The 13381-nt window shown below is 36.5% G+C and overlaps 1 protein-coding gene across 6 annotated transcripts in view; it reads right to left on the bottom strand.

The window, feature by feature from the left end:
- Nucleotides 1–13381, bottom strand: part of PCDH15 (protocadherin related 15) — a 435688-nt gene that overhangs the window by 201226 nt on the left and 221081 nt on the right. For all 6 annotated transcript variants that reach the window (XM_088144402.1, XM_088144401.1, XM_088144400.1 and 3 more), the window contains exons 10-11: nt 9449–9561; nt 130–336 (exon numbers count right to left, since the gene is read on the bottom strand). In XM_088144402.1, the coding sequence (XP_088000528.1) occupies nt 130–336; nt 9449–9561 (320 nt within the window). The remainder of the gene's footprint in view (nt 1–129; nt 337–9448; nt 9562–13381) is intronic.

The following is a 13381-nucleotide window of genomic DNA, read 5'->3' as shown; positions in this document are numbered from 1 at the left end:
TTTATTTATTTATTGTATTTATATAGCCACCCATCTCACACAAAGTGATACCACAGAAAACACAAATTTATATAATCAATAGAATCCAACATTTGGGAACAGTTGTGACATATTACAGAAAACACAAACCTCTTCAACATCATTATCTAAAGCTATGATCTGCAGTGGAGATGTCAGGTTCTGGTTATCAGAAATAGTTGTACCAACAGGGGAAGATTCTGAAATAAAGCCTTCATATGTTGATTCGGTGAAGAAAGGTTTCTGATTGTTTTCATCTAAAACTTCAATATGGAGATTAGCAAATGCTGGAAGAGGATGGCCATTGTCTTGTTCAGCCTGCAAAAGCAAAAAGTTAATACGTTATAGATTCCTGCTGCCATTTTTAACATTAATTGGTTTTAATTTTGTATTTTCTTAACAGAAAATTAGAGTGGAGGTACATTTTATTGGCTCATTTGTGTTCTTTCTAACTGCAGCTGGATTCTGTAGCAAAGCTAGATGCCAATATCCCATCACATATGACGTGCTCAAAATCAGAAGGAAGTCACAAACTTATATCAATTATTTTTTTCTTCCTGATTGACTAGCACCATCAGTGAAAGAGAAACAATTTAGCTCCCAAAAGAAGTATCTCATTAACTCATAAAAGTAAACACTACACTCAGGACTTAATCATATTAAAGTCACAAAACGACATGGCTCATTAACAAACGTGTAGGTGAGTGTGCACACAGGCAAAGTTTTTCCCTGTGATAGTCTGTGGAAGTAAAAGTTGAAAAGAAGTAGAATAAAAAGAACATTAACACTTTTGAACTTTGGTGTTGAAGAAGACTCCTGAGAATATAATCGATAGCCAATAAAACAAATAAATAGATCACAGAACAATTCAACCCAGAGTTCTCACTTAATGAATGAATGATCAGGCTCAAATGATCAAATCTGACAAATTATGCAACCAACCAGCTCTCTGCAGAAGTCTAAAAGTCTGGTAAAAGTGGAAGGAAAAAGAAGAGGATAAATAGCAGCAAGGTGGATGGACTCAATTACAGTGGTGATGGGTGCACCATTTGAAGAGATGAAGGACAGGGTTGGGAACAGATCTTTCTGGAGGAAAAAATATGTGTGGTTACCAGCAGTTAACAATGATTTGATGGCACATAAACGTAATCAATCAGGTAGGTTTGTGTGGACGTGTGTGCAAACTTTTTAGAGCTATTGTCATGTAAAAGCTCTCATTCTGCACACATTCCGTTAATTACAAAAGTGTATTTTTTTTAAAAAAACAAACACTTTTGGAAATAAAGATTACCAGAAGCCAGACAAAGCTAAGCATTTCTAAACAAAAGAATTATGCATTTGCTCAACTTTTTGTTCTGTTTAGAAGTAAACCACTGATTTTTTTTTCTGGATCATAGTCTCAGTTTTAGAAATTATCAAAACGATAAAAGCAAAAGCCAGTTGCTCTCTTCTTTAAAGCCACCTCTCTTTTTCTGGTGGAAAAGGAACACCAGTCCCTTTGATAACACATGTACAGATATAAAAGATGCAATTATAGGAAAAATGAGTTCCAGAATCCAGAACTTCAGATGAACTATTGCCCTGCCTTTTGCCTGAAAGTAAATGAATAAATTTACTCAGAAGAGGTCAGGGTAAGACCTAGAACATACAAATAGCACTCTGAATGTGAATATATGGTTGTCCTACATTTTTTCAAGGTAACATTTGTCTCAGTTCTATAAAGGAGGTCTCAATAAAATACGTATGGGGGGGGGTGAAATCTGAAGCTAATCCTCACTTGATTTTGAAATTACTCAACCAAGCAGATAGCATCAATGGATTTTGCAGTTTTGTCCACAGTGCAAGCACTCCATGCTGAGATGAACGGTAGCAAGCAAAATATAGCTCTTCCCAAACTATCAATGTTGTGGAACGGTTTAAAGTCACTTGACAATATTGGGGAGTGCTAGAGAATAGGGGGAGGCAACTCTGCAAAGGAACTGGCACTGCTGTAAATATACTGGGCTTTTTCATATTTTTTTTAAAAGTGAAATTACCATTTCCCCTATTTGGCTTGGTAGTTTTTAATCGATTTAAAAAAAGAAAAGGAAATTCCCCTAGTCCAGTCAAATGTCCAAGACATGGAGAAAACAGACGAGAGGATTTAAGATATAGAATCTCTAGGCCAGTTTGGCTGCCATTTTGGGAATACAGAACAGCAGTGAGATAAGCTGAGCAGCCTATGAATGACATTGCCCCTGATTCCCAGTATCCTGGATATCACTACCCTATGCTCATGTTAGTGTTCATGCCTAATGGAAACTTGATTGGAATACTTAGCATCGATATTTTCTCTTCTCCAGTTGCTTGTCTAGAAAACAGACAGAAAGCAGCAGTGATAGCTTGAGTCAAGCACCAAATTTGGATACAAAAATCCAGAAAATGACTAGTGGGCAACAAAATTTGGCTACTGTGGCAAACAGGACTGATTTTATATTAGATAGGATGGGACATGCTCCTCACGCAGCAGACAGTGGTGAGTAAAAGAGTTTTCTGTTGGAATGTAGAGTTCTGTATACCAGATGGCTTGTGGAGAGTGAAGTCCAGCTGTTAGTTGAACTTGCAAAATGGGGGACGTATGATCTTATTGTTCACTTCAGGCAGCGAAATATCTTTGCTTAGCTACGGGAGTGAGGCTAAATGGATACAATTAAGACTGAGCCCAAACTTCAGAGGAGATCTGTCTGGTCATAACTGGATCTTGAGGGAGTAGGCAATAGATGTCCAATTTAAATTTTTCCTACAGCACTATTTATCGCAGCACTACACATCAAAATAATAAATATACCCTTGGAAAGTTAAGTAAAAGTTACAGATTGACTCACTACAACACATTTTAAATCATGTAATAAAAATCTTCATGCATTCGAAAGGATAACCATTAATTTTCAATATTAAAAAGTACACTCATTAAACAACAATTGTGTAAGATATAATTCTTTCCTCTTTTCCTGTCCCTGCACTTTTACATACAGACACACTGATAAGAATAGTGGTGGATGGACAATCAAGTTCCTAATATTCTGTTTGAATAAGCAACATGACTGTCCAGTCTATCCAATCCTTTGGATCTTAATGCTATATTGTACTTGCAGAAGGAAATCATACAAAAATAAATAAATCCAGATATGTTTGTTAATACTTCAAGCTAGTCTACAAACCATTTTTTCTTCATTCTTGGGGATGGGGAAAACTCCTTAGGAAAATCACATGCGAACTGATGGGTAGGACTATAGTAAACAGTGGTCAGGGCTAGCTGAATGCAGTGGGACCACCCATTCTTTTTCCCCATCCCCCAACATCCTTTTCTGTGTCCATTGTGTATAGTCCTTAGAAGTCCTACAAAGACTGAAATCCATTAACAACCTCCCTAACACAGTTTTAGCTACCAAGGACATTTTCCCCTCCTTTAATATGGAGTTCAAGACATTTAGACACTGTTGTCAACATAGCGTGTCTTGCCACTAGATTACATGACCTTGTAATCTCCCACAAGTACTTTACCTGCAAATCAGTGACCCAGCTATAGGCATATGCATTGCTGCAAAATATGCTGGCATCTTCATGGCTGCCGTAGGACAATACTTTCATAACACTGACCCCATGAAACCTTTCCTTTACTTGAGATTTACTGATTACATTTTCATCATCTGGACCCATGGAAAGAATCTCTCATGAAATTTCATCAAGATCTCAACAACTTCTACCCCACCATCAGACTTAGCATTGACCTATCTACAGAATAAGTCCAGTTCTTTGATGACATGCTAAAACTACAAGTGGATGCAAAAACACCATATACAGAACATCTACAGATCACCGTGCATAGCTACACACTTCCAGCTTCCTATCAGAATACACCATCTATCATCTATAGCCAGGCTTCACATTAAAAACACTGACCCACTTTGCAGAGATGCTCAACTGTTGGAATTAAGCCAGGGATTCAGAACATGAAATTACCCAACAAGATCAATATACAAATCAATAGAGCAAGATCAATTCCCAGGGAGGACCTATTAAAAAAAAAAAAACAGACCACAAAAACAGAACAGCACTAGTTGTCATCTACAGCTCACAGCTCAAGTCACTCAAACACATTAGTAATGAGTTACAACTCATACTGGAGAATGGCCCTGCAGAATCAGAACAGATTAACAGATGACTCCTTGATTATGTGCCATCAAGTCGTTTTTGACTCCTAGCGACCATACAGATAGATTTTCTCCACAATGATCTGTCCCTAACCTGGTCTTTCAGGTCTTCCAATGGTGCACTCATTGCCACAGTAACTCAATCCATCCACCTTGCTGCTGGTTGTCCTCTTCTTCTCTTTCCTTCCATCTTTCCCAGCACTGAGGCCTTCTCCAGAGAGATGGGTCTTTACATAATGTGCCCAAAGTAGGATAATTTGAACCTGGTCATTTGTGCCTCTGGGTTGATTCATTCAATGATCTATTTGTTTGTTTTCTTGGCTGTACAGGAATGCTGCAGGCTGGTTTGGATAATGCAACTAAGGCTGCCTGATATACAGTACATAGCACGCTACTTCAATAAACCTAGCAGGTGGCAATTCCTAGTTCAGCTTTTCTGAGAAGAATTAATACATGGCAAACCTGGTTAGTGCTTGGGAGATCAGAAGAAATTCCAAGACAGTAGGTTAAAAGGAGAAGATGGAAAAAAAAAATCTTGGAAGAAGGCAATGGCAAATTACTTTCAGATTGTTGACATAAAAACTAGATGGGCAGAGGTTGAACTGAACTCAAGGGAAGCTTTACTGTTTTGACTCCAATAAAGGAAAACACTCAGAATAGTTGCTACTGTCTCACACATCATAAAGAATCTGCTTCTTTCAGGCTAGTGCTGAAGTAGTGCTGGGCAAGAAAACACGGCATGGAGAAACAGTAAAGACAGTCTAAACAAACATATATGTTATCTTCCTCTGGCCTCAAGGACTTCCTAGGAACCTTACCTTGACTTTTTCTGAGACTTAGAGAAGGGGAAAATACTTGATTAGTGAGTCTGAAAGGAAGGCAGTCTAATCTTGCATTAGCCCCATGGGAAAGTAATGGTAGCTTTTGCCTAATAAGTATGCTTCCTTATTCTTGTTAACCTTTTTGCACCCCTGAATGTGCAAAAAGAGAGATTTTGGAGCAGAATATTGATAGCAAGAGAGATGTTTTCTTCTCCCTCAGCTGAAAAGATCAAGAGCAAATACTTTACATAGGGGAGAGAACAGGACTTTCTAGTTATAACTGCAGGAAGGATAATAATGGAGATGTGTTGGTCACCCTTACTAGATTCATACATGCTAAGCCATAATGTTGCTTGTTTGGCTTTGATTTTGGCTTTGGTGTGATGTGTGAACACAACTATTCTTACAAAAATCTTTCACAGGTCGGTCTTGGTTGAATTTTTGCAAACAAAGTATGTTGGAAAATTTGCCATATCCTCCTAGTATCTTTCAACACTGTTCTGCTAAATGAAGCACTGATGTGCCTAAAGCATGTGGCAATTATTAGTCTTACAGATTGATACCCTTCCTTATTATCCACTCAGTTGCACGCTAATCACAGTAATTTGAATCTAATAATGCCTGTGAAAAATCTATTAATAATATAGCCAGTTATAAAGCCACTAGAATATGACCACAGAGAACTATAATGGATATTTCAAAATTTGTATATAACTATATTACTGCTTATCCTAGCACCAATTGTTTCAGTACAAATGAATAGACCTTTGCCAAATTCTTGAACATGTAACTATATGGGACCATTTGTGTCAATTCCAATATTTGTTTTATGAACATTCAAAGAAAAACACTCAATTTACAAAGTACTAGGGAAAAAAATGTAGAATAAAAATAAAAAACCTTGAATAATTGTCATCAAATACTGTCACTTTTTACCAGATATACACATATATGCTAACAAAACAAAACAGTTTATTTTGTAGAATAGAATAGAATAGAATAGAATAGAATAGAATAGAATAGAATAGAATAGAATAGAATAGAATAGAATAGAATAGAATAGAATGTTATTGCAGTCAATGACCAGGCTGTAAAAGACACTTGGATACACAAAATTGATACTGATCAGCTAGTTAGGTAAACAAATCTGTCAATCAAACTGTTGTCCACCTTACATATTACATGGCAAAATCTGGCCACAATTAAGGAAACAGGGTCATTTGAATCTGAGAGTAAAAGGCTTAAATAGTATTTATTTACTTATTTATTTCTTTACTTACTTACTTACTTATTTATTTATTTATTTATTTATTTATGTATTTAATTTGTATGCCACCCATCTTCCCCAGAGGGTGATGTATCAGAGTGACCACGATATTTAATTAGGTGTGGAATTAGCAACTTTTATGTATGGTGTGTATGTATGTGCGTATACAGTAGGTGTATCTGTAAATACTATATGTATGTGCTAATGTGTCTAATTCACATTTCACATATTCTAATGGCCACAATGTATAACAGACAATCACTTATTTATGTCCTATAACTCCTGAAAGCATATGGGTTTGACATGTTATAGTGATCAACAATTACTTGCTCTAGTAAATATATTAATTTTGTCTATTCTAAAAATAGATCAGCTAACAATTATTCCTATTAGCAGTGATGTCTGCCATCAGAAGGTGTTTCCTTGTGGAATTATCCATATCACCTTGGGCTGCTTATAAATGCTATCATAAATAAGTTAGATTTCTGAGTCTTGTCAAAAAGCGCCATTGGTTAGGAGGGCTTGGAGTCTCCAAAATCCATTATGGTATAGGCAATCTATTTTAAAGCCAGCCTAAATAAAGTTTTTCAATGGATTTTGAATGGCAATTGGATGATGAATACAAGTGTAACACAATCACTTTGCACGTTTAGTCAGAAAGCATATTTTTTGGGGGGGGAACTATACTTTTCAGGTCTTTATGTCTGTCATACATAGTTTTGCCAGTTTTCTGGAAAACAATGAATTTTGACAGCAGAAATCACATGAAGGAAATGTTTAAAATCTTCCCTTAAAACTTGTATACCGTGGCTCCATTGGTCCTGAAATGCCCCATTGTTAATAATCAGAATATTATATGAAGCCTTATTCCTAAAACCAGTACTAACCAGGCATAGATATAAATACTGCAATCTGTTCAGTGATGGCTAAGAAAACTACCTGAAGATAAAATAGTCATTGACTGTGGCAATGCCACCCGACATTCACAAGATTGATAGCTGCTCCCCGGCCCAGGAATATACATCCCTTGTCTCAAGCAGGACTGTTCTGAGGAGATGCTTCTTTTAGCATGGAGCCAAAGGAGAGACCTCCCACAACCTCTTCTCCAGCCAGAAAAGCTTTTGCTCTTTTGGAAATTCCAGGCAGGAGGAAGACAAACAAGAAGCGATGTGCTCAGATGGGGGAGAAAAAGAGAACCAACCTCTGAATAAAGCTGAAATTTGCAAGAAGTATTTTCCAGGGAACAAACTGGCACAGAGTTAATATCTGATTCAAGGGTCATCTGTTCTCCAAAGCAGGGTTCCTCAACCTTGGCAATTTTAAGACGGGTGGACTTCAACTCCCAGAATTCCCCAGCCAGCAAGGCTGGCTGGGGAATTCTGGGAGTTGAAGTCCACCCGTCTTAAAGTTGCCAAGGTTGAGGAACCCTGCTCTAAAGGGATAATTAAAACATAGCTAAGAACTGCACTAAGTTTAATTTTTCTGGTTGTAGTTTTAAGTATAATCTTTTGTTTCTAGTGATTGTCTCTATTCAAGCTCGATACTTGAGAAGTTTAAGCTAATTGGCCGCTCTTTACTACATTAAAGTTGCTTCTAAAGAGGAGCAGATCAGCATCATCATTAGATCTGCTCAGAATCCTACCTTATATCCTGGATATAAACTGTTCCAACTTCTTCCTTCAGGACGTCGCTACAGAACACCATATGTTAATACATCTAGATATCGGAATAGTTTTTTCCCTTGTGCCATTGCTCTGTTAAATACTACATGACTCGATATGTGCTGGACAGTGGCTTCTCCCTTTGAAAAGTTATTCTACTGTGTAGTGTTATTGTTACTGTTTATTATTTTTCTGTTGCTATCCAAACGCACTGTTGATCTTGCTGTTCGTCACCGAAGACAAATTCCTTGTATATATTTTATACTTGGTCATTAAAGTATTTTGTATTTGTATTTTGTATTTTCCCTTATAGTGTTCTATTGGAGGTTTCTATAAGAAGTTCTCTGTGATTTGAGCAGCTTGATATTTTTATTTCCCCCACTCCTGTTTTGCATAAAGCTATTTAAGTTAAAAAGGACCTTTAAAAAAAAAGATGATCTCTTTTCCTAATTTTTTTTTTTTTAATGTAAACTTTGACTGTATTTGACTCTTGGGAGATTGGCCTTTTCCTACAGAGGAGGAAGAGCTGATTTCCCTAACCACAGATGTCCACTTTATGTGGCCATATGGTGGCTGAAGTATTTATTTCCTTTTCATCCTTTTCCCCTTTCTGTATGTAAGCAAAGTGCACAGGTTATAGGAATCTTATCTCTCCTACATGCCATGTTTTGGGGGATTATGCTAAGTAAAAGCATCCCTTTAGAGCAGTGTTTCTCAACCTCAGCAACTTTGAGATATGTGGACTTCATCTCCCAGAATTCCCAGCCAGCATGCCAGCCAGCATTCCCCAAGAAGCTGTATTCCCACAAATAGACATCATGGAAAAATACCAGTCTTGAACAGGAATAGAAGAGATGAGATTATAACTTCCTCTTCACTCAAATGGTTCACAAGCATATATGTTATTTTTAAATTTTACACAACTCCAAGCTGCCCAGGGTCATTGCAGAGTCAGGAGGCCTTGAAAGTGGAATATTAATTAAAATTAAATTAAAAAGAACTTGATTTTGGGTAAATCAGGAGCAGCCAATATGGCAAATAATAATATAATACTATTTTTGTAAGGTATTTTAAATTCTGCATTTCACAAGACACACTTGAAGGACAGCTTAGAAAAAGTATGATTTAGGTTAAAATTCTAAACCTGGGAGCAAGTCAGTAGAATAGAATTCATTCTGACTGAGCGTAACATGTAGAACTATGAGCCATCAAATTCACTGCATGTTAAAAATCTGGAATTGGGTCTCCAATTTGTAGACTGTTCTCCTTAAGTATGAAAAACTTTCCTTCCATGGAGCATTTTAATCAGAACAGTTGTTACAGTGATGTAGGTTAGTTTCTTACACTTTGACAATAAATTGATGATGAATTATAAGTCAATATACTTAAGGGACCACACTTCTTTGAAAATATTTCATTATAAGCTGATAGTTTTCCACAGATTCCACTATTTAACAAAGTAGAATGCATAGAAATTAGTGGATTTACCTTAATAACCAAATCAAATTTCTGATGAAAGTCCCTGTTTATTGGCTTTAGGAGGCTGAGTACAGCAGTGGTAACATTCATACTGAAATACTGGGAGTAATCCTCAGGAGTCCCTAGAAAAAGAGAGTAAAGTTGATAATTAAGGCTCCCCAAAAAATCCCTATGGAGAATCGCAGGTTCATTTAAATCATATTCATATCATTTGTCTACAAAGCAATCAAATTAATTCTATTGTGTAAAAAAAGAATGAAGTGTGCATTCTGGACAATTTGCATAAAAGTAATAATGTACCCTGATCATAACTTTTAATATAGGAGGCCTTAGTTACATATATACATATCAAAATGTTGATGAAAATTCTCAGTCATCCAGGTGGAATTAAGTCCAGTTGCCATGACTCAACCTCCCTCCTTCTCTCTCTCTCTCTCTCTATATATATATATATCAAAATATATCTGATCATTAGCTTCTATACTGAGCCATAGAAATCAGATTTAGAGAAAGATAATTGAATAATAATAATAATAACCATCATCATCATCATCATCATCATCATCATCATCATCATCATTTTGCATTGATAGACAGTGTCCCTCAAGAGTTTCAAGTCAAAAATCTTTCCCAACCTCAGCTGGATATATTATATTGATTTTTAAGGAAAATTTTAAATAGCTATTCATTCTGCTCCAACTAATTTATTTGTCTACTGATTATATTTAACATGGCTGCCTATATCTATATCTATTTGATTGGTGTAGTTTCATAAGATGCCCTGCAAGATGGACAATTTCTGACTGTTTAGAGATTACTGAACTTCAGATATGACATTTCTGGAATTTTCCTGAAATTTTATCCCTGTAGCCACATTATGGTTAATCCTTTCAGTCAAGAATGGCAACAGCATTTCCTGTATCTGGAAGTTGGTACAACAAGATAACTTCATAAAAGATGCTAATGTTCCATGTGTGCATCATTCTGTTTGTGAAAAAAATATAGATAAGAACTCTACATAGAAACATAGCTAAATATAACATCTATTTGCAATGTAACCATTTGCAATGTTCCTTTGGGAAACAAATTTAAATTTTCCTACCAGCATTGCTTTTCAACAAAGTAGCACTTACAATTGTTAACAATTATACCACTTGCTGTGCTGGCAATATGTGTATAGAGATCATTCATGCACGAAGGAGATAAATGCCTCTTCCACCACATGGACTTGTCCAGCTATTTTCATGGCTGAATTTTGAAACTGGGGATTCTCATTCAAAATGGTAATCATTACAATACACAGTTTTCTCTTTTCAGATTGCAAAATGATAAGCAGAGATTGTTGCCATAAGATTGCTAAACAACTATTTGACATTATGCATGGTTCAGGGGGTGTTGAATGAAACAATATCCCTGTGCCTGCCTTTAATTAATTAAGCATGTGAGCAAATAAAGCCAAAATAAATCAGAATGTCAGTACTGAGCTGATAATGAAACAAGCAATCTTTGAAAAGTAGCAAGGTTTGAAAGAAGCCGTATGCCTGCACATACAACATTAAAAAGAATATTACAGAGATAATACTGATTAAAAAGGCAATAGAGTTGCAGAAAGGTGAAAGGAAAAAGGAGGCAAGAGAGAACATCTGAGTCTGGTGTTGCAAAAATAGCAAAGTAGGCACCCAGTACATGTGTCTGGGGAGGATTTTGGAGCTCCTATTTTCAGGGATTTTCTAAGTAGCCACTGCTATTCATATGTGAGGGTACTCAAGGCCAGATTTCTGAAAGTGCTGAGGGTCTGAGGGCGTGCCTTTATCTCCTGATTCTCTACATGCACAGAGGAGACCATCTGGTGATATGATGACATCATTGGAAGTGGCTGGGTTGAAATGCTACAACCCATTTTTTAGGAGAGAAGAATTAAGGGTAGGAATGGAATGGAAAGTCTCCTGAAGCTTTTCCATTTCCACTTTAACCATGGAAATCTTGGGTGCAAGTTGGTTTGTCTTGGTCTAATAGAAGATTGTAAAATAAGAAAAAAAAGTAGGGGGAGGGAAAATGATAATATTAGCTTTGATCTATTATGTAGGGGAAGTTCACTAGCTGCTAAAGAAAAAGGAGGGGGAAAAGGTAATTTTGTGCATTTTATATAGCCTTTTATAATTCCATTTTTGATTAACCTAAAAAATCTGTTATATAGAACAGTTACATGGATTCGGTCTGGGGGAAAAGTGATGTGGAAGCCTTCTGAAGCACTGACTCAGGACTGTGCCCATTTTATCCTAAAAGTTAATGATACTGGAATTGCTCAGGCCATATAGGCAAGTCAGTCTAAGTTTTGTAATGTTTTTAAAAAGAAAACATTGTTAATGTAGACATATTATTCATAGTATGCTATAACTATATTTTTGAAATATTCCTTTTCTATCTTCTGCTATTTCTCTAACAAACAACTATTTCAATTTAGATGAACATCATGGCCATTTTAATTGATACAGTTTGATTGTTATAACATTTGTTCATAAATGATCAAGCTCTACTTTGTAGTTGCATTAGGGTAAAAACCTATTACTGTATTTACAGATGTAGTTTATGTTAGATCTTAAATTTACTCCCATCTGTCTAATATTTGGTATCTGCCATCCTCTACCATAAGCCCAACTGAACAACAGCCAAGCTCCCTGACCCAGAAGCTGCTGATTCTTACCCCTTTGAAGTCACATTTATGCCTCCTCACACCTCTTGAAGACTGCGAGCTTTAGAGGATTGCCTACAAGCAAGCACTAAGGGGAGTGAGACTCTATCTGAACAACAATTTGGTTCATTAAGTGATTCTCTTTCTGGTATCCCACTTAAAGGCCCCCTATCTGATCATTTAAGCTGAATATCAGGGACACAGTATAGAATCAATATCTCCATGACTTACGGCATTAGTCTCCCCACGCAATGATCTCACCTAAGCATATTTCTTCAATGCAAGACTAAAATCTGCCTATGCTTCTCGCTGTGATGCATCCCAGACATACTGGGGCAATTCCCTGGAGTCACAGACAGGAGAATTGCCTTGGAGATCAGGGGAAAGAAAGGATCAATGTACGAGTGGATTTGCCTACATATGACATGGACTTAGAGAGTAATAAATTGCACTCCTCCGTAAACCTGCCTTCCAAAGAAATATATTTATGCTTTGGCTTTAGACAAAAAGGCAATTCTGAACTCCCTCCCCCCCCCCCATAAAAGAGATAAACAGTGATTCTAAAACAAAGAGCTATATATGGATACTTGAAAAAATACAGCAAATAATATTCTTTGAAACATTTCTGAAATCAGACTGTAAAAAATGGCACAAGCTGAGAAAGGATGGTCATGTTTAAGAGCATATCAAAATACTCCCATGGAGTATCAGACGCTTGCAACTGATACAATATACACAGAACGAGCGAAAGATTAAACTGCATGCTTTTTAGGTAGAACATTACAGATTCTACCACTGGAGTTATAGTTTGCAAAATCAGGTAACAAAGACTGCTGCCTGGGTCCTGGATAGTTGCTATCAATCACAGTAGATAATACACAGCTACCTGGGTATAAGACAGTTCAAATGTTCATTTTCATGTTCCAAGTTAATTATGAATATCTTCAAATATTGTTAGTCTTTATTTTAATTTTTGATATTTTCTATGGTGTTTTTTTTCTCATGTTCTACATCACACAGTCATTCCTGCTGAAACAAACTTTTTTAAAAGTTTCATTTTTTTTCTCTTTAAACTAAAGCCCTTGGGTAGCACTTCCCTGTAGCAATACCACATAGCTGTGATGATTGAACATAGTTGCCATTTGGAGCAGTGGTACTTGTCACAAAGGATACAGCTCAACAGACTTTAATTCTTCCACAGGTTGCTCTTGATGAAGGGTTCTGTAACTGCTGAATTAACCATATGTTAA

Source organism: Python bivittatus, unplaced genomic scaffold (assembly GCF_059951505.1).
Source record: "Python bivittatus isolate LINGU-HERP-01145 unplaced genomic scaffold, Pbiv_v1 ctg000400_np1212, whole genome shotgun sequence".
Taxonomy (NCBI): Eukaryota; Metazoa; Chordata; class Lepidosauria; order Squamata; family Pythonidae; genus Python; species Python bivittatus.
This window is presented reverse-complemented; position numbering and strand designations above follow the sequence as displayed.